Consider the following 21,420-nt stretch of genomic DNA (forward strand, 5'->3'; position numbering starts at 1 on the left):
TAAGGATCTAGATATGTAAGTTTATTCCGAGATCCGAACCTGTCTTCAAGCTTTGTTTGGAACTAGTCTTTGTATAAGTGGGGTCGAAGGAGTTTTTTTCTGTAGCTGATATCGAGATCTGAAATTAATTTTCTCCGCCAAATTTTTCGACAGATTAAGAATTCCCAACCTATTGACTAAAAACAATGGAAACTAAAGGTGAATCCGGCGATAAAAATGGGAGCGCAAACCAGGTTCAAGTTCGCACGACCATTCAAGCATCACCTTGCTGGGCGCGGGGTAAAGAACTATTTTTCTTGTCGCTCTTAGAATCAAAGCGACCTCCATCGAAAGGAGAAATTGACGACTTTATGAAAGACAATGCTCACTTGGACGGAACAATCAAAGATTGCCAGAAGATTCAAAAGACTGCTGACGCCTCATACAAGGAAAAGACAAGTGGGCGATTGATTGGGAAGCTTCTGAATACATTGTCGATTATCAAGGAGGTGGCCGACCCATTCTTAGAGTTTGCCCCTGAGAGTGTTAGTATCGCGTGGTTTGCAATAAGTGCGCTTGTGCAGGTATGTACTTTCCCCCCGGCTCACTTCAGCTTTCCCATAAAATGAGCATCTAGGCTTGACTTTCATTGTATTGACCGCTAGACTATGTTAGATTGGTGCAACCGATGTTGAGAATTGCGAACTCATTTTCGGCGCTTGTAACAATATTGCTACGATCCTTCTGACATGCAGACTTTACGAGAATCGTTACCAAGACGCCCCAAAAGATGGAGTTGGAAACCATGAGATTGGAAGCCGAGAAGTAGAGCAAAAGATTATCGGGGGTATACCCGATATAATTGCTTCTATCTTGGATTTCTCCTGGCATGTCCGTCTTTTGTTTAAAAAGAATAAGTTTGGTGAGAGCTAAATAATACAATTCTTTAATCGGTAATTTCGTGTCAGCTTACACAACTTCAATATATAGTGAGAGCATTAAAGGAGGCATTCTCCCCCAAAATAAAGGAAAAGATAGATGCAATAGATGCCGGGTACGCAAACCTTAGGCAAATTGCCAACGATGCCTTCCAAGAACGCATTATGGACTCTGTTGAAGGTTTGATACCTGGCTATATAACCCCTCTGGTTCATAGAAACCACCTTGGATCCGAGTTTCTGACTGTGCACAATCAAACGTGTAATAGATTTACGGAAAAGTAAGGACTTTCGTTACAAGTCAATCATGTCCTGTTGGTCTTTTATATCACTTTTCTAACCGCGGTATTCTTCCCAAGATCTTCAACAAGATAGAGACGAACTTCGTGCGATAATGTTTCCAGCTCTTGGAGGTATGTATTCTATTTCATAATAAGTCCAAATCTTTGGACCCTGGTGCTAATACTAAATAACTTGGTAGAGATTAGTGACAAGTTGAATGACATTTCTGCTGTGAAGGCGAACGTGGAATTAACCCGACTTCGGGAAGAGTTCCGTTTGAAACGCGCAGAATACTTGCGACCAACGGAAACCCATGTTCAACAATTCAACGCGATCTTCGACCAAGTCTCTAAATACGCGGACCATATCTGCCAATGGTTATTTTCAGACTTGCACTATAAACTATGGGAGCTTCATGATGACGATATTGTACAAAAGGAGAATCTTCATAGCCAGTTGCTCGACGCTCGTTCTGAGCCTGAAAAAACAGTACAGATGAAAATTCCGAACCTTTTCTATATCCAAGCACGACCAGGGTTCGGGAAGTCAGTTACTATGGCTTCGGTTGTTCGAAAAATATCTCTGGACCCGGATTCTATAGTGGCGTATTTCTTCTTCAAGCAAGGAGATGATAATACCCAAAAGAGTTCGCGCGCTCTCAGCAGTCTAGCATCCCAACTATTCGATGATAAACATGCACACACTCCAGAAGAGGTAGTAAAACTGACATCGGTCCTGGATCAGATGAAGAAAAGGGCACAAGCATCCAATCGAGAGGGAGAGCAGGACAACCGCACCACCACTTCCGTCTCCTTTACTGTTGACATGCTCAAAGAAACTATACGAAACATTGGCAATGCCCTTGATCGGAGAATATACCTTGTGGTAGATGGAATGGATGAATGCGTTGACTACGAGTATGAAGATCTAGTACCATACCTTATTGATCTCTCAGGGCTTGATAACTTTAGGGTTATTATATCAAGCAGAGAGAGCGAAGAACTTGAGAGTCTTTTCACGGATGACGAAGAAAGTAATGCTAGCATTGCAGAGGCTGCACCGAGAACAACTGCAACCGAAAAGCCACCGCCAGACTGTATTCTAGCGCAGAAAGCTACCATTCTGAACATCACACAAGAGAGAAACTCCACTGACATGGAGATATTTCTTCGAAAATCTCTACAGCGCATCATGAATCATCGGTCGACTGGTTCTTCCAACGTGAAGTCCGAAAAAGATGTGGCGCGAGTGGCCAAGATTATTAAACGCAAGGCGAACGGGATGTTTACATATGCAGCGATTGTGATCGCTAGCCTGGAGCAGCCGTCTCAGTTGACATTATTCCAGAAACTGAAGAACCTCCCAGAAGGCATGGATGACTTATACCGACAGCGACTCGAGGATCTGAACCACGAGGAGCAAAAACTTGTCCTAATAGCGCTGAAGTTGGTTGTCTGGGGCTTTGGAGGGATTACAACAGTGGAGATAGCAGAGCATTTCAAAAAGGTATACCATGACTTCCCCAAAGGAGTGGACGCACAGCCACTTGAAGAAGATGAAGATGAGTCCGAAGATGAAGAGGAATCAGAGGATGAAAAAGGAGTTATGGCCACAGAGGAAAAGAATTCGCCAGCCTTGAATGAAACCCCTGATGAAACAGAAAAAAAGCCACAAGGCTACGATGCTATAGATGATCCTGAAATTGCGGAAACAATTTACTATCTTACCAGATGTGGTCGAGATTTCTTCAAGTTTAGCAATAACCAGAGAGATATTGATGTTGTTCACAAGACGGTAAGAGATTGGGTACAAAATGAAGCCGAAAGGACGGCGAAGTGGCACGAGAAATCAGATACAAGTCGGCCTCAAATCACCGCGAATGAGAAGGGAGAGCTCAACGTGACTCTCCCTATTCCACGTAAGTTCAATTCTTATGACATTGCTGGACCACAGAATCGGTGTTGGCTTTTAATATGGGATATCATAATCTAATACGGGTCTACCTACAGCTGGCCTCATTAGCGGAGCTCGGGGTGTCTCCATCGAGTTACAGAGTGAGCGAGATGCTCAACTTGACATTACTACTGACCTCCGTAAGATCCTGCGATCAATCTAACTAATTTTTTTTTAGATTGATTATTCCCCTTTCCGTCCCTAGAAGTTTATCGTCTTTTCTAATCGACATCCTAGTTACCGCGTTGTGCAACGATAAATTTATTGAACGATATATGGGATTTGGTGTAGACATTCCCGATGAAGCTGGAAATGAGGAGAAAAAACCCGAGGAGTGGCCAGATATAGCATTAGAGGACTCCCCGCCGGATATTACGTTGAAGGGGTCTTCTACAAGGGCTGAGAGCGAAGAAAACCCACCTTCAGGCAAAGAAAATCAATCTGCGGCAGAGAATAAGGAGTTGACGCCTGCCCAGAGCCCAGAGGAAGCTGAGGTTGAAAGCCAGGATGAAGACCTACGGCCAGATATTAAGGCCCGACGTGCATTCTCTTTTGCGGCATACGAGGTCGAAGAGAAAGATTTCCGGTATGAATCTATCTTTCTCCTGGATCATCTAAGGCGAGTGGAGGAGTTATGGCCAAAGGAAGAACGTAAAGGGCCTAAATGGGATATATTCTGGGAAAAATTACGACAATTCTTCGAAGGGAAAGCGTACCGTCATTGGCTCTCTCAGTACTTTCAGTTTTGGGAAGGCTATGCTCCGGATCTAGCCTATGCTCAGACGTTCGATTTCGAAGCAATTCACATCTTTACTGCTGAAGGGTTACAGATGGTGCTTGAATTCCTTATATTTGACATGAAAGTTGACCCGAATATCCTCGATAGCGAGGGTCGAACGGCTTTCAACTTCAGTTTCGCACAGACAGCCTGTATGAAATTACTTCTCAAGCACGGTCTCAAGATTGATCAAAAGTACCGGGGAAAGTCCTACTGGGAACTGATAATCAACGATCTTTGGCTTGATGGTTGGCTCCACGGCAATATACCCCCAAACCCAGAAATGGCCGAAGTTTGCAAAATGTTTATCGAATTGGGGGCTGATATTAATGAACCAATTCCAATGCTGGGGCCAACTGACCACTCTAGTGCACTACACTGTGCTGTTGCGTCTAAATCTCTGGCGCTTTTTGACACTTTGATGGCGCATCCCGACGTTAAAGTCAACGCGAAGGATAGGCACGATATGACGCCTTTGAACTGGATGAACTTTTCCCCAAATACCAATTGCCCGCTCGAAATTTCGAAAACAATGACTAAGAGACTGCTTGAAGCCGGAGCTGACCCAAATAACCAGGATTCTAATAGCGGAGGGCCATTGCTTTTTGCGGTTGGCATGCAAGACAAAGATGTTGTGGAGCTATTGCTTAAACATGGTGCAGATGTGAATGACGATAATAACCAAGGCCTCACTCCGCTTCATTTCGCCGCTTCAGCTGCAAACAAGGTTGATAGAGGACTCGAGACTTCTGAATCTATTTTGCGACTGCTTTTAGGCTATGGTGCAGACGTAGAAAAGGAAGCGAAAGATGGGGAAACGCCCCTTCATCGTGCAGCGTTGAGCGGGTATGAAAAATGCTTCATGATCTTGTTCCAGGAATATCAGAAAAAGAAGGGACCCGATAGATCATTCTTGCTCAAACCATACGGAGAAGAAAATTGTACTTACTTTTGGAATTCGGCACGGAATAAGAAGGGCGGGATAAACATCATGAAGTTCCTCATCCAAGACTGGACACCGGAGCAACTACAGTCAATGCTCACGAATTCGAATATAAAAAAGGAAACTGCCCTTCATCTTGCAGCCTTTGATGGAAATTTCGAAGCGGTCAAGTACCTGCTCGAACTCGGTGCCGACGCAACGATAAAGAGCGACTTTGGGACCGTTCTTGATCGCGCTATTTGGGGCTGGGCCAAATCAAAGGCGGAAATGGCAGAGTACTCAGAGAAGACGCTTCAACGCCAAAAGGACCTCGAGGATGTTATTTTCTTCTTAATAGAAAGGTTCCCCCAGCTATGTCAGGGAGGGGGGGCCAATCTAAGGTGGGCAATTAAGAGATACGATGAGAGACTTATCACCAAGCTTGTAGAAAATGGCGCCGATATCGAATGGGCAGATGAGGGTAATTGGACGGCTTACGAGTACGCTTATGCCGAAAGACGTCTTGAGGAGATGCTGCTGCTGCCTGGCTTCACGACATGGAAAGAAAACCCCGACCGTAAAATACGAGAAACCGCTGTGCCGTCACGGATGGTTATCAAGGACATACCAAACATCTTTGTTTTATCTGAGAATGGCCTCGAATTTGAGACGATTGAGGGGTTTGTGGATGCGTATGGTTTTGGTAAGTGCCCCAAGTCTTCCATATCATTAAAACTATCTTGGGTGTGATTTCTTAACACAGGCCAATACAGACTATGGGGAAGACCCAAAAGCTATCCAAATAAGAGCAGACCATGCAACTGCGGCTCACCGGCCAATATTCTACTTCGAGATAACTATACAGGATTTAGCAGGTTCCAATGCGTAAGTATAACGATATCCCATTCTCATCATACCCATAAAGAACCAAAGTATCTCACTATCGATTTACTATTAGTGGGGTTTCGATCGGATTTATGGCCGGTGGATGCAACATGAGAGCCCCACCAGGTTTTGGGCTGGCCGAAGGAGAGACGTATGGTCTCTGGGGCCACGGACATCTACAGACGACCCGAAACGCAAGATTCGAGTTTCACAATGTATCGACAAATGCCTATATTACTCGCATTGGGCTGATGTCTTATGGGAAGGGAGATACTGTCGGCTGTGGCTATGCTATGGAAGAAGGAAAGATATTCTACACCCTTAATGGCAAGTACCTAGGTACTGCTTTTGAAGACGTTAGGGGTAGACTATATCCTTCATTCGGCTCCTATAACAAATGCAAAGGGAAAGTAAACTTTGGAGCGGAGCCTTTCTTATTTGAAGATGTAATAGAGTAGTGCGGTTGCACTATCAATATATGATTTAGAAACACGAATTAATTTACATGCATTGAACTATATATGTAGTTTACTGATAGGTAATAGAAACAATAACTGGAGAGCACTTATGATCAACTCTTCCCTGCTTCCCAGCCTCGAAGTTTGTGTGCCATTTCAAGGTATAAGTATCGCCGGTAGGAACGTCGCTGCGGTGCCTCAAGAACTCGCTAGTGTTGTTCAAAAACATGACATCAGGTCTCGAATATGCGGCAGCATGGGCATCGGGAGTGCCAGCGTCATACTCGTCTCTCAAGATAACAGAAGTATAGAGCGTTTCCGTGTCGTTCCAAGGTGTGAGGTCGGGTGTCAGGTTATACGCTCGGGTGTGGAATTTCACTTCGTACAAGATTGCTCCTTGGGCAAGGTAATGTCTAGATGGAACCGGATTGTGGCTGTTGGGAACCCAGTAGAAGGAACGGTCGGGTTGGTCGGAGAGGGCGAGAACATCGGTGGACTTCCCTGAAGCGGCAGTTGGGACCAAGAATAGACAATTCAACTATGCATATAAGAAAACTTTGAGACTAGGGTCTAAGGTATTGAGATATGCTAAGTTCATCAATAATTCTAAATCTATCTTAGGTCCTGTGAGGTCATATGTCATCCTGAGGCAGTATGACTGTGACGGTCAGCAGTATGTCCTCAGCCGTGGCGTGCTCGACAGCAGCTTCTAGAAGAAAACTCGAAATTCTAGACAATTCATTCATGAACCCCTGGAAATCACCAGCAAAGTTTTCTCCTCGTTGTGATTTGGTACTGAAAGTTTAGGTATAAGCTTTGTTCGTTTTGCAATTTCTCGACATATTTTTCAGATGCGGATGCTCCAAGTATGCTTGCAGGGCACATCCAAAATTCGGAAACCGACATCAGCACATATGAGCTCTAACGACGGAGACTATTGCAATATCTACTAGGTAGCTGGACATCTAGAATGGCTATTCTCAAAATTCCAATGTACCTTTGTTTCTAGACTACATTTTAGATTTATAAGGAATCCGTTCCTCGATACTATTTATAGATGGTAGAGTATAAGATATGCAATGTGAAGATCTTATGAAAGCTAAATTCATTATCTTTTATTTATCTTCTGTTGACCAATTTAAGAGCGACTTGGAGTTGTGGTCATGACCTGGTGCATGTGTGGTTCATGTTGCATTTTCGGAGGTTTCACAGGAGAGACACTAAATTTAGAGTGTCGGTTGGTCCCACATAGACGCCTGCATAGCAGCGACGATTCCTATACCCCAAATTATACCCCTACAACCCGTATTTTCAAAAACTTCGGTCAAATTACCACTGAATTTAACACTGTAACATTAACAGTCAATCACAAATTAACATTCATAATCTCACAACATAATTACACTCAGTAATACAACATTAAAGACCCTTTATTCTATCAAACAACTGGTTAACCCTTCAAAGAATCCAAAAAGTACTTCCAATAAACAGCAAAATCACAAATACCATCGATGGTACTATCTGTGAGCCATTACCTGGAGTAGTCGTCGGCGATGTGGTAGAATCCGTGGGTGAATTTGTAGCATTCTCCGTTGACGCTCCTGTGGTTGCGCTGCTAGTGCCGCCTATATTTATAGAGAAAAGAATTAATATGCCAATTAAAGGTAGACCATCAGCTGCCAGGTTGGTGGGTATGTATGAAAAAAGAGAGGGAAACAAAATACGAAAAAAAAAAAAGTAAATAGGTGGTAGGGAAAAGAATATCAGGAGGAGGAGAAAAATGATAAAAGAGGAGAAAAAAGATGAAGGCATCAAGTCCTCTCCAAGGACTTGAGAGTACCACGCCGGGATCTGCGAAGCTTTCTTAGCACGGAGAGAATCACTATACCTGAGCTTGTATCCGTAGGTCCACTCGGTTCTTCTGGCTGTCCACTGGGAACCTCATCAACCTCCTCGCCAGTTCCCACAACTCCACGATGTCCAACGACAACACCACCATCCTCTGTCAATCCGGTCGCGACAAAGGGATCAGTCTCGGCATCTTGGTCGATACCAACTGTAATCCAGGCGAGGATACCATCGGAAACCGAATCTCCTAAATAAGCATACTTCACAAACGGATCATAATCATTTTCCGCTTGTTGGTGTGCGATTCGATCCCGTTCGTTAGAGATTTCGCTTTGGGTATTGGTGTTATATGGTGCCAACGCCTCGACTGCGCTTCTAAGATCCTCGTCAAAGAAGAGTTGGCCGACGTGGGTAACGCGGCCGTGGCCGGAGTATGTGCCGTTGGGGTAGATTGTACCGCCCTTGTGGGACATGATGTGAATGTGTGTAGTACGGCCAGAGTAATGACCTGGGAAGATGGTTTTAAATTTGATGACGCCGTCAGAGTCTGTGAATTGGACGCCTCGACAGAAGGTATTGTCTAGGTTAGTAGGGTCTCTTTCGCCGTCGCCGTTACCGTTTGCAACGACACCAGAATAAACACCAGTGGCGTTGGCTAAAGACAAGTTAGTTAGCCGCTTTGAGGATAATGTAGAATATTACATACTGTGCCACGCATCAAAGTAGGCGCTGGAGACCGGCTCGCAGGTATTGGTGTCGATGACTTGGATGTCGAGGTATAGGGGTACGCCGACCTGTCCATCTGTGATATCGGCTCTAACATACTCTCCAGAAACATCTATTTATCGTGCATGTTAGCTCGGTCTCGTTAGTAGATAGAATGAACAAGGGAAATTCCATACAATAAGGGCCCTCCGTAACCTCCGGCATCAACAGGCAAGAGGTATTCCCGGAAAATAGCACACTGGAGTCGGTATCAAACTTTACGTCTGCGAACGTGCTGTTATGATCAATCTGAGACACATCCTCAAAAGCTCGTTTGGCGATCCTATGTGAGTCCTCCAAAGACCCTGTAGCGTAGGAAATATTAGCATGATGCCCCGTATTCATAATCTAGAAGGCCTTGGAAACCAAGCTTACGTTCTGCTAAACCTCTCTCCTTACGGATTTGGTTTACCAAAGCACTTCTACGTTCGAACGAGCGCTTGAACAGTGCTTTCGCGTTCTCGTTGTCGCGGCAAGCAGCAAGAGAACGACGGCTGATAAACTCATTTCGCTTGCGGATTGCTGCGTGGCTCTCATCTCCATGTGCAAGGACCGAGGTAATCGGTAGAAAACTCGCGATTGCGAAAGCTACAGTTGAATATTTCATTGTTGGTCTGTTGTTCGGTTGGCGGCGAGGTTGTGGTTGAGGAAGTGTGTAATTGTGGAGAATCCGACCAGTATTTTATAGACCAATCTTTCAATGGGGGTTAGAAATTGACGTCTCTCGAATGGCCAAGTTTACCATTTACTTTACCTAAAGCACAGAATTATAGCTTCTCCGCCGAGACAAAACCCCAATGTCAAACCAGAGGATCTAACCACCAGAATCTCTCAGTTCCAGCTATAACAACCAAAGCTATTGATCTTGATTCAAAGTCCTCCCTTCGTCGCCAAGCGTTAGCAAGCAAGGGCAAAGGTCCCTATTCTGTAGTAATCCCCGAGTCATGTTAGCCAGCCTTGTCCATGTCGTACGCCAAATTTGCAAAAATTCCGAACTGATATCCCCATGGCCCGGCGTGCATGCGCATTCAAGCTTTCCCAAGTCGCCTGCCAAAATATAATTGCTGCCCGTGGTTTATCCCCAAACGACTTTTTCTTCCATGAAATTCAGAGGGGCGATCGAAGGCTTAATACTCCGCCAAGGGCCCTGCCAAGCACAAAGCTCTCCACAGTATTCGTAATCATCTTGATGAAGCTTCGAAGCTGAGACATACCCTCACGAAATCCTCCAAAACCCTTCGTTTTCTGCAAGTTTTTGTGTTGCGATGTGTTATTTTGCCGGTTAGACGCACAGATGTCTTGCCAATTGACCAATAAGAATCAAGGTGGTCGTAAACAGGGGCGTTGAGCTAGAACTTCCCTGCTGACGCGTTCTTTCTTTGTTCCTGTGGTCTGAATTGCGAGACGCTGCGAATAGATACGGTATTTCCCGCTTCTTTCTCCCTTGTATCGATCGTTCGAATATTAAAATTAAGCAAAACAGTTAGTACCTACGTCGTGACAATTCGTAACCCCAGTCACAGGGTTTTATATACACCGGTTCTGCTATCCGAAACCCTCTACCGAAGCTGTGTCCCCATAACCTCCCGTTGAAATGCGCAAATACCGTGAAAATGCAATGAAGATCCGGAGGACAGGAGGAATCCAAAGGGAGGAAAAGGAGTGAACGGCAATACAGCCTCCATTTTATCCACCAGGCTTTTTTTTAAAAAAAGTTTTTGTTTCAAGTCTCCCAAGCGTATGCCAAGTAACCCAGCTAAAAAGCCAGATGCTTTGGTTTGCTAATGATGCAACATGAACAGCAGTGCCATCCCCGCCTCTTCAAATTATCAGACGATTGTGGATGCCACCGGTGTGCGTATACTCTCTACGTCTTGGTCTATCCGAGCCAACAGCTGGAATGACAGGCCTCGATGCGACAGACTAGTGCATTTCGACGGGCCAATCGGCATACCTTTCCCCACGTTGTATTTTTTGTGTTGGCAATTGGCTAAAGGAATGCCTGCTGCCAGGCACGGAACGTGGAGACGAAGCATGCCGATTCATTGGAAAACGTACAATCAAAATCCTGGAGGCACTTAATATTCCAGATTCACGCCTAGACGTCTAAGTTTTGAAGTGCTAGACATTATACATTACTCAGATATTATATTTAGGTATCACTAACAAGTATATACAGAGAGGGGATTGATCTATCTACCAAATTACTCAAAACAGGAGAGCTTGAGGCTCCTCCAATAACAAACTCCAAGGCGCCGCCCAATGCTTTTCTTCCTTTTTTTGTTAAGTCTGATCATCATTACTTCCGCGTCTCCTTTGGCCCCCTTTAAACCTTCTGTTCACCTTGCTCCTTATTCTTTGGAGCATCAACATGCTTCCTGGTGCTCACCCATTCCATCCCCAAAGATCCAATCAAACTAGCACAACATAGCGCCACCGCGACATAAAACACGTTGACAATAGCCGTATTATACGCCTCCCAAACTTGTGGCAAATACTGCGGTGCAACGGCCTCCTTCAAGTGCGTAGCACCAATGTGGATGACTTTCGATGCGTCAAATCCTTCAGCATTGATCGCAACCAAACCCTTGACGAGTTTGTTCACAAAATTACTTTGTCCGACAGCGATGAAGATAGCACCACCAAGAATCTGACAGAACATAACCATTGAGGTTCCGATGGGGACATCCTTTCGTTCCAAAACAGCTTGAGCGGCAATAGCAGGTTGTTGCATACCGAATCCGAGACCAAGGCCGTACAAGACCTGAAAACCGATCCACTTACCGGCGCCGGCTGATGGAGTGATGGTTGTGAGAAGGCCAGAGCCGATGGCCATGATAACAGACGAAGCAATCATGAAGGGAGTGTAATATCCGAATGCGCGAACAACTCCTCCGGCAATCATGGTACCCACCACGAGAGACAAGACGGTAGGAATGAGCCGAACACCAGAGTCTGTGGCATTAACACCCTGGATGGCTTGGAACCAAATAGGAAGATAGTAGATGAACAACATCATACCGCCACCGGCGCAGAAAGCAAACCACATGCCGAAGGCAATGGAGCGCTGGGAAACAATCCGGGGTGGCATCGTGGCCTCCTCCTGCTTCCAAATTTGAACGCCGATAAAGACGATGATGGTTACAGCGAAGATGACAAGGAGGGCGATGATTCGGCCGGAAGACCATGCGTATTCAGTACCACCCCACTGGAGAGCCAAGAGAAGGCAAATCATACTAGGAAGGAAGATAGCTGTGCCGATAGGGTCGAGCTGCTTAATTCGTTCCATAAGAGTGAGTTTCTTCTGAACTGGGTGAGCCTTGATGATGAGCAAAATGATGATGAAAGCGACGGCGCCGATGGGAAGGTTGATCCAGAAACTCCATCTCCAGGTAGCATGTTGAGCGAATGCACCTCCCATGATGGGTCCAATGACACCGGAGACACCGAAGACACCACCAAAAGCTCCCATGAAGGTGCTTCGCTTATGTAAAGGAACCGCATCTGTGAGCATCACAATAGCACCGGTAAAGATACCAGAGCTACCGGCACCAGCAATAGCTCTGCCGACAATAAAAGACGTAGAGTCGGGAGCCCAGCCACAGAGAGCGGAGCCAACTTCGAAGAAAATGATTTGAGCGAGGAAAACCCATTTCGTTGGGTAGAACGTATAGATCTTTCCAGAGAGAGGCATGAAACCACTATTGAAAAGTAATTAGCACATCAAAATTCGTAATGAAGTATAAAACATATATACGATAGATCAGGGAATATTATAAACATACCAGCCAGTAATAAGATACGCAGAACCGTACCAACCAACATCTCCCAGAGAATTGAACTCATTTGTGATCTGGGGAATAGCAGTTGAAATGATTGTACGGTCGAGAGCAACGAGGAAGATAGCCAAGACCAAAGCTACAACAATCGAGAAGAGGACAGTTCCCGTAGGATATACATGTGTTTCCTCTGTCGTATAGACTGGTTCCAGCGCAAGTTCTTCCGTCTTCTCATTATCTGCCTGAGCAGGCGCGCCGTTGTCGATATTTTTTAGTTCCATAGAGTATCTTTTGGACCCATTTGCGCCAGTTTGGTCAGTGACAGTATTGGCGTCGGAGTGTGTTGACACCATTTTGACGGTGTTTGTAGTACGCTATAGTACAACTCTATAGCTCTTGTGTAAGTATGTCTCGAGGCTAGCCTACAGGCTATCTGTCAATTGTGTGAGTCGAGGAGGAGTGTCACAAGTGTGTTGATTTTGTTGCAAAACAGAGTGTCTCAGAAAGAACTCAAAGAAGCTGCCAAAAGGGGCAATCCCGTGAACCGACGAAGTTAAGTTCAAGCTAAGTTGAGACGTACTTCTTCGAAATCCGAATTGAATGGTGAACATGAACACAAAACATTACCAAGAACTACACGAATATATAGGGAAGGAAGCCATCAAGATCCTTCCCAGAGGAAACTGACATTATAACTCTCCTCACAGAACCCACGCGGCGTTTCTATCCCCCGACTATAATTTAATAGGCCGTCGGACATCGGCAATCGGCCAGATGAGGGCCGGCCCACAGTTTTTTTGCCTCTGTGCTCTGATAGGTCAGAAACTCGATGTGGCACTCGGATATGAGGACTTAAGCTTTTGCTAGGATGTTTGTGTGAAGAGCCTCCGCTGATTAAGGCCCCTGCAAAGTGTACTCGGTCCCTCCTAAAGCCTTCGTCGGGCCCGAAATCAAGTGCCAAGGGCCGGTGGCTTTCCCCAGTTCGTATACAGAGAGGGAGGAATTCAAATAGCTGCAATTGGCCTCAGGCCATTTAGCGCGCAACCTGCTGACGTATTGATACGTGTCGGGGAGAAAAACGTCGGGTGCTAGGCTTACGACCCGAGTCATTTCCATCAGAACTGTTAAAAAGGGTCTGGCAAAAGGTATAACGCTAAAACTGGCGGGGCTAGATTATAAAGATAAAGCTGTGTCCGGTTTGGCCGCCTTCGGCCTTCTCAAAGTGCGAAACGACCGATAAACCAACGCAAGAAGTTCACTTTTACCACACAGCTCGCGGCTACAACCCTTCTCACAGGTAAAATTCGATATTCCGCATGCAAGATATTGATCACAAATCCCCCGATTTGGTCAATTGAATATTATACTAGTACAACTTCCAGGCCTTGCATGCGACACACAGAATATCAACCATGACTGGGACTCCCGAGACAGTTAACCTAGTGTCACCACCAGACCAGGCCTCCCCAGAAGATGCAGTACTTCCGCATGTTGCACCATCTGCAGGCACATCTTCCTCCCCGAAGCCACATGCATTCAATTGCGTCGTTTGCAAAAACAGAAAGGTCAAGTGTGACCGCCAAGTACCCTGTTCCACTTGTACCAAGCTTAACGTGGAATGCCAATACGTCGAGCCGGGGCCTCGCAAGAAGAGAAAATCCTCCAGCAAGCATGAGAACCTGGTACAACGCCTGAATAGATATGAAGAACTACTAAAACAAGTTGAATCCAATGTAAAGTTATTGGACGGAGTAGAACTACCGTCGTCTCAAAAAGGCGACAGCTTAAGTGAGGGTACAACCTGGGGAGGGTTCTTGGAAAAACCAGAACCAGAGAGGCAAACCAAACGGGTCAAGTTTGAACGCCCGTCTGGTGAGTTTGGACTTTGCGCACCGAAAAAGGGCGGTTTACTAGCATCCACCGGACGGTCAAGATATTTCGAAAAGTTCGTGCCCTTAAGGAATCCTACAAAAGATTCCGTAAGAATACAGCCGCGTGCTAACGATAGCCGACCATAGTAATCTCTGGAACTCGTTAAAGGACGAACTCCAAGAGCTAAAAGAGACAATCTTGGACTCCTCAGATGACGACAAAGGCGACGATTATATCATCAACAGCTATGCCAGCAACCCCAACTTGGGCACCGGTATCTTCTTTTTCGGCCCTGTTGGTTCCAAATATGATATCTCGGGCTTTCATCCCTCGGCCGCCCATTGCATGATCTTGTGGAACTGCTTCCTCGAGAACATCAACCCCCTTAACCATGTCGTCCACCACCCGTCGTTAGCTGTAAGGGTTATGGAATATAAAGACAAACCCCATAAAATGCCTCGAAACTTAGAGGCCCTAATGTTCTCCATCTACGCTTTGACTGTGTCTTCTTTAGACAGTAGACAATGTCTAAGTCTCTTTCAAGAGTCGAGAAACGATCTACTGGCGAGATACCGCTTCGCCGCTCAACACGCTCTCAAGAATGCCGGGGCCCTCAAAACAACGGATCTAATTGTCCTTCAGGCTTTAGTCTTCTTCCTCGTAAGCTTTAATTCTTCGTCTTCCTCGCTCGTTCATACACAGTTAATTGATAATTACAGCTCGACCTCCGTTCATACTACGACTACCCATCTCTATGGGTAATAACCGGCACAGCAGTCCGCATCGCCCAAAGAATGGGCGTCCACCGCGACGGCACAAAACTAAACCTCCCACCCTTCGAAACCGAAATGCGTCGCCGTCTCTGGCGCGAAATCCTCATTCTCGACTTCCGTACCGCCGAACTCTCCGGCGCCGGGTTATACACAATGGCCATGGACGAAAACGCATGGGACTCGAAATGGCCAGCCTCTATCAACGAAACCGATATATGGCCCGGCATGACCGAACCCCCCAAAGAACGAGAAGGTCCCACGGAAAACATGTGGCCACAGCTCCGTGGTGAGCTCGGACAGATCTTCGTCGACCGTTGGCGCCGAATACACCGGCAGAGCCTTAACATGGAGACCATGTACGACAAAGCAGATCCTAATAGTTCCGAATTCGCAAACTTCTACAAAGCTCTGGATAACGACCAGCAGCTCGAGGAGATTACAAGTAGACTAGAAGAAAAATATATCCGTCACTGTGACCCTATCAACCCACTACAATTATTTACATCCATAATCTGCCGCTCAGCACTTACCAATCTTCGACTTATGACCCACCACCCGATTCGCCGCCCAGACAACGGCGCTGGAATGTCTCAAGAGGAAAAAGACAGTCTATTCTCCGATTCCATAAAAATCATGGAATACGACAACCTCTGCCACTCAAGCCGATCCATCCAAAAGTTCCTTTGGCATACCAAATCCTTCTTTCAATGGCACGCATTCATCTACCTTCTCGGCGAGCTCCGCCAACGGCCCCAAGGTCCCGAAGTAGAAAAGGCATGGGCACAAGTAGACGAAGTATTCGAACACCACTACGAATGGCTCGAACGCAAGGACGAACTGCACTCCGCGATCCGAGCTCTCGCTTTGAAAGCCTGGGAAAACCGCGAAACCCAAATCCGTAAGGCAGGAAAAGTCCTCGAACAAGAAGTTAGGATACCCGTGTTCGTACAAACATTAAGAGAAATGTACGCTAGCTCCAACGCCATCGCAATGGCGGGACCAGCGCCGGCACACAAGGGTACTAGCAGTGAAGCTGTGCAAGGTCCAACTATCGATCTCGGTCCCACTCCTCTACAATATCTTGGTACCCCAGCAACTACAACTATGCAACAACAGGGTTTCCCCTATGCTAGTCCTAACCGAGACGTTCTAGACAATGGGATCAACATTGCATCATCACAGTCAGGTGGCACTACATCGGCTCCTAGTACAAACACAATATCTTCCTCGGGTCCAGAAGTGATATCAATGTCGCCGCCAACAACGACCGCAACTACAACAACAAACAACATAACAAATACAACTGGGGCAGGAGGAGCTGGGTCTACAGCCTCCTCGTCTTCATCATCTACTAGTGTGACCCCGATAAACTGGTCGGAATGGGAGAATCTATTACAAAATTCGGATTTGCTAGGATTTACTGGTGCATTTAGGGGGCCTTACGAACCTTTGTATAATTGGCAACATGGCCAGTAAATTATTGAGGCGAAAAAAGTGGGTGGGGGGACTTGATTAAATCATGAGGTTTTGACACGTGGAGTTGAATCCAGCTGAATGAGGGGAACCTGGAAACACCTCCTTAACATGGATTCTTACACGAGCAGGATGGGGGATGGGATGGGATTAAAACAGCAAATGCACTATCGCATGGCTCTATGTGTATATTGGAAATTAACAGGTTGGGGTATCCTAGAAATTTCTTTCCCAATTCCTCCTCCCCTCCCCGCACTTTTGTCCTCGCCCCATTTAATTGGAATGTTGGATTTTCTGTGGCCATGAATGATTTTGATTATGTTGGGTTATATATTGTATGCTTACAGGGTGCAGCGCGGTGGAATCGAGGCAGAATCTCTCTCCCTCACCTCTTCAATAACTGGGTTGGAATTTTGTATATGTTAGCCTTATTTGGAATTATTTTACCTGTTTTCCTCTCAGCAATATGTTGTATACGAGCGCCCCGTCGAATTTTCGATCGATGGAATTATTCTAATTAGGATCCTGCGGGAAGGTATGCTGAATGGTATTAATATTCCTATTTTGGTTGTCAAGGCACAGAAAGCGATCGAGACAGCTGGACCAGAATAATTTGTCTGACAGCGGAACAAAGCTGGTGCTATGTATCGAAGGGTACAGTTTGAAGCCATCCTGAGTAAATACTTTTTATTTATAATACAATAGGTTGGAGTTGTAGTTATAGTTCGAGTTGTAGCTATGATCAAGCGCTTAAAGCTAGGACCAACAATAGCCTTCTGACTAGGGGTATTGTAGCTAGTATGGTACATGTACGTCCATCTGACGACACGCATTGAAACCAATTGTAAGCTTGAAGTATTGGAATGAGAAAGAAGAATACAACGCCATATGCTAGAATGATATGTACGGCGACACCGGGCCAGTTTAAAAGGGGAAAGTAACAGAAGGAACAAGAAAAGGAACCGTCGTTTCAAGCACCGAAGCTACCAATATGAGGCTTAAGCAGCACTATTATTGATATTCGATGAGCCATCATAATAAGAGAAGAACAAAGTAAAAAAGGCCGAGGTCGTGAATGACATTTTCTTATGGCTATGGCATATGTAGTATAGAAAGATATCTCCCCGTGCAAAGATCAGGACAGCGGCCATTAGAAAGAATTTGTTTGGAAAAGGAAGAATTTTGCAAAGGAAAAAAGTACACCGCGAACGCCGGACCCGCATGATATTTTGTTTGCGTGGGGGGTATCCTACCGAGACTCCAAGGTTCGGTATGTAAAAATAATAATGAAATAGCAAGGAGCGATAAAAAGTTGACAAAAGGAATAACTTTAAGAATAGGGAGCATGCTATGAGCCGCTGGTATCAACCCTTTGGATGCTATTTTCCTTGTCTGGTAGACTAATACCCCGTTCTAGACTGCTGGGATTAGCTTCATTGCTACCCCGACTGCTCGAAGGTATGATGCTATGGACTGGAGATAGCGGTGATAGAGGAACGCGATTCGAATAGGATGATGGCATGCCACCTGCTGCGACGACATGTAGTGGAATGATTTCGTTGACGTGTGCTGTGTCCCTTTTTCGGAGAGAGGAACCAGTGACACTGGAGAGACGGTTGCGGATTTTGGCGGCAGTACTGCCGTGATAGACTCCATCGACTTGTTCGAGGGAAATGCCTTTTGTTTCGTGGATGTACTAGAGTATTAAATGGCGGGTTAGTCTAATTCTTGAACCCGAGATTGGACGAATTCGGAGTAGTTGTTCTGTGCAACATCGGGCGACATTGCACCGATTAGGCAGCGAAGAGAGCAACGTTATTCTTACCTTTTGAACAAACCACACGCTCAGGAAGCAGAATCCGGCCCAGATAAAACAGATCTTAGAACCAAGTCGAGCGGAATCCGGGCTTTCATCAACAAGGTACGGAGTCGAGTAACTCTGTTATCAACCAAAGACCACGAATGTTAGTTATTTGTATCTGTTAAAATTACTGTATGACTAAATGGTAGCATAAACGAAGGAGAGAGGTAGCAGAGCATGGAAATCAAGTACGACAAGCCGGTCGCGGACAGTAATGCGGTTTCGGTCGTCGCATCGATATTCTTCGCTTCCTTATTTCTGGAAGCCGCCTCTTGGGACTGTGTATGAACGAATGGCCCAGATATCAAATATCCTATTGGATGATTTGAGCAAGGACAAGCCCACAAGCAACTGTACGGATGTGGGATGCCTAAATTTGTGTGCAGAGAAAAGCCAAAATATTGAGGTTCGTGGAACGACACACAAGGTACTGCAAGGCGAAGGGAGAAAGACCTTTTTGGCATATTTAAAAGCAAACCGGGGGAGTTGTGAGACTTACCAAGGCCCAATTTACAATCCAATTCGTCGCTGCCGTCATACTCATACTCTTTGCCCTGACCCTAAGTGGGAAGATCTCACCCGTGACAATCCAGCCACCTAGACCCCAGGTCATTGCGAAGAATGCGATGTAGACGCAAGTCAGACCGATGAGAACCTTGTTGGCTACATTGGTGCTAGTGGTCAGACCAACAACGGCAATTACAAGTTGACAAAACCCCATTCCGAGGGCTCCAATGAAGAGTAACGGTGCCCTTCCAGCTTTTTCAACGAGATAAAGACCAGGTATCGTCGCCACAACGTTAACAATATTAGCGATGAGTGAGATGACGAATGGTCGGGATACGCCGTTAGTTTTAAAGTATGTGGTACCGTAATAAAAGATGAAGTTGATGCTAGAGGCTAGGGTCAGTTTACTGCCTTCGGGGATCCCGAATATCTGAACAAGGGACGACTACGAACCCTGTCAACTGCTGCAACGCTTGAAGCCCACATCCAGTCCACAACCTCGCACCCAAGTTGCCTCGAAAACAATCTTTCCATGTCGCTTTTCCCAAATCACATTCGATGTCATGGAACAATTCAATTTCCTCAAGCTCCTCCTGCAAGGTTGGATGGTCTGGCGGCAAAGCTCGAAGTTTGGCTAGGGCCAAAGTCGCAGCCTCCGGATGACCTCTTTTAACAAGAAAACGAGGCGACTCTGGCAAAAATAACATACCTACCGCTAGGGTGACGGAGAGGATAGCTTGTAATGATATTGGTATTCGGTAGGCACCAGCGTCTGTTCGAGAATGTGTTGCGTTGGATATAATGGTTGTGAGAAGTAATCCAATGGTGATGGAGAGCTGGTAGCAGCCGATGATTGAGCCTCTGATCCATTTTGGTGCAGACTCTGCTTGGTATAGGGGGACTGTATGGTTTGATTAACCGATAGGTCTTTGGGGAGTGAATATACGTAATCATACATACCCATCACAGATATAAGACCGACTCCGATACCAGTTATCATTCTACCAACTATGAAGAGAGGGAGAGTAGTGGAGAGAGTTTGGAGAATGACTCCAACCTATGAGAATATTAGGACTATGCAATATAACGAGTTAATATAGTAAGACAAAGAAACATACGGTAAAAAATGTGGATGAGAATATCAGGCCCCATCTTCGCCCGATCCAATCTGCCCAGAAGTTGGCCGTCAAAGATCCTGATAGAAAGTGTATCTGTCAGTACATGTACACTATGTCTTCACCTTGTTGAATAAGTGTTCGTACCAATGACTGTTCCAGCCGAAAGAATCGAAACAATTAAGCTCGATTGGCTGGCAGTGATATAGGGCCTCCCGTGTTCATCAACGTTTGTAGCATAATCTCGAATGAACGAATCCATTGCCAGTATGCCATTGATGTTACCAGTATCCCATCTATGGATTCGCAACACTAGATGATTAGTGTCTCTGTAAGTGCATAGAAGTTGAATGAATAGGCTTCATACCCAAATATTAAACCGCCTATATGCCAAAGTTAGCTTCCTGGATTCAAATCATATAAGTCCATGTCCTCTCAAAAACTCACCGATTGCTACGAAACATCCCACAATGATACCCGGGATCACCGAGCCTTCTTGGAAATTTATCCACCACATGGTTGTCGATGATGTGTATTATGACATGCAAGTGTAGGCCAGCAAAACGGACAAAGCCAATCCTCCGCTGCCTTTGAAAGGCAGCCTTATCCCTTCGACCAAAATTATATCTTCGCGGTAGTTAAGCAAAAGGTGTATATATAATAGTAGGAGATGTTGGTGGATGCGACGAGAGGAAGAACTAATCGGTGTGTTGTGGTTGTTGTTGCGCTAAGGTGAGGTTCGATTTCAAAGGTGTGCGGATGGATGAGATGGAATTGATATCAAAGTCCAGAATCCCGCAAGGGCATTGAAAGAGAAACAGAAAATAAAAGACACCCCGCAATTGATTGTAATTGATTGATGGTCAGAGTCAGAACGACCGAGATCGAGAGATTGGAAATTTAGAGGAGTCGCAGGCAAACAAAAGGTTTCAAGACCAGATCTAGAGATAAATTCCCGGACTGAGGTTGAATATTGCAGACCCGATTCCCTGGCTTGTTCTTTAGATAAAAATTATAATTTCCTATCCCTTTGCTCCCAGAGTTCCAATATGCCGTCGCCCTAATTCGCAACTTATCACCACCTCCTCCTGGATTCAAACCAATTTCAGGGCCAATATTTCAGGGAATGGCTAGTGCCGTGGTATCGACCCGCCGGAATTATATAAAAAGACGTAAAATATTCGATTCGTGACTTGAATTTCAGAAGGTTGGCATAATAGCGTAAAACGTAC

The 21,420-nt window shown here is 45.6% G+C and overlaps 5 protein-coding genes across 5 annotated transcripts; 2 read left to right on the plus strand and 3 right to left on the minus strand.

The window, feature by feature from the left end:
- Positions 1 to 185: 185 nt before the first annotated feature.
- On the plus strand, positions 186 to 6,195 carry DFL_006555 (uncharacterized protein; the record flags this gene model as incomplete). The annotated part of the gene is made up of 10 exons (XM_067636004.1): positions 186 to 563; positions 655 to 901; positions 970 to 1,098; positions 1,187 to 1,198; positions 1,277 to 1,330; positions 1,399 to 3,117; positions 3,209 to 3,292; positions 3,390 to 5,555; positions 5,626 to 5,737; positions 5,811 to 6,195. The coding sequence occupies 10 exons, from the start codon at positions 186 to 188 to the stop codon at positions 6,193 to 6,195; spliced, it is 5,286 nt and encodes a 1,761-aa protein (XP_067487665.1).
- Positions 6,196 to 6,265: 70 nt separating this feature from the next.
- Positions 6,266 to 9,415, minus strand: DFL_006556 (uncharacterized protein; the record flags this gene model as incomplete). Its single annotated transcript, XM_067636005.1, has 6 exons — positions 6,266 to 6,733; positions 7,702 to 7,820; positions 8,084 to 8,698; positions 8,750 to 8,881; positions 8,946 to 9,113; positions 9,184 to 9,415. 6 exons carry the CDS (start codon positions 9,413 to 9,415, stop codon positions 6,266 to 6,268), a joined length of 1,734 nt encoding a protein of 577 aa, XP_067487666.1.
- Positions 9,416 to 11,134: 1,719 nt separating this feature from the next.
- Positions 11,135 to 12,940, minus strand: DFL_006557 (uncharacterized protein; the record flags this gene model as incomplete). The annotated part of the gene is made up of 2 exons (XM_067636006.1): positions 11,135 to 12,509; positions 12,594 to 12,940. The coding sequence occupies 2 exons, from the start codon at positions 12,938 to 12,940 to the stop codon at positions 11,135 to 11,137; spliced, it is 1,722 nt and encodes a 573-aa protein (XP_067487667.1).
- Positions 12,941 to 13,999: 1,059 nt separating this feature from the next.
- On the plus strand, positions 14,000 to 16,708 carry DFL_006558 (uncharacterized protein; the record flags this gene model as incomplete). Its single annotated transcript, XM_067636007.1, has 3 exons — positions 14,000 to 14,532; positions 14,606 to 15,119; positions 15,179 to 16,708. The coding sequence occupies 3 exons, from the start codon at positions 14,000 to 14,002 to the stop codon at positions 16,706 to 16,708; spliced, it is 2,577 nt and encodes an 858-aa protein (XP_067487668.1).
- A 1,345-nt stretch (positions 16,709 to 18,053) lies between these two features.
- On the minus strand, positions 18,054 to 20,705 carry DFL_006559 (uncharacterized protein; the record flags this gene model as incomplete). The annotated part of the gene is made up of 9 exons (XM_067636008.1): positions 18,054 to 18,401; positions 18,531 to 18,644; positions 19,066 to 19,459; positions 19,527 to 19,974; positions 20,034 to 20,130; positions 20,192 to 20,268; positions 20,336 to 20,484; positions 20,556 to 20,571; positions 20,636 to 20,705. The coding sequence occupies 9 exons, from the start codon at positions 20,703 to 20,705 to the stop codon at positions 18,054 to 18,056; spliced, it is 1,713 nt and encodes a 570-aa protein (XP_067487669.1).
- Positions 20,706 to 21,420: the final 715 nt, after the last annotated feature.

Source organism: Arthrobotrys flagrans, assembly GCF_004000055.1.
Source record: "Arthrobotrys flagrans strain CBS H-5679 chromosome Unknown unitig_8, whole genome shotgun sequence".
Classification (NCBI taxonomy): Eukaryota; Fungi; Ascomycota; class Orbiliomycetes; order Orbiliales; family Orbiliaceae; genus Arthrobotrys; species Arthrobotrys flagrans.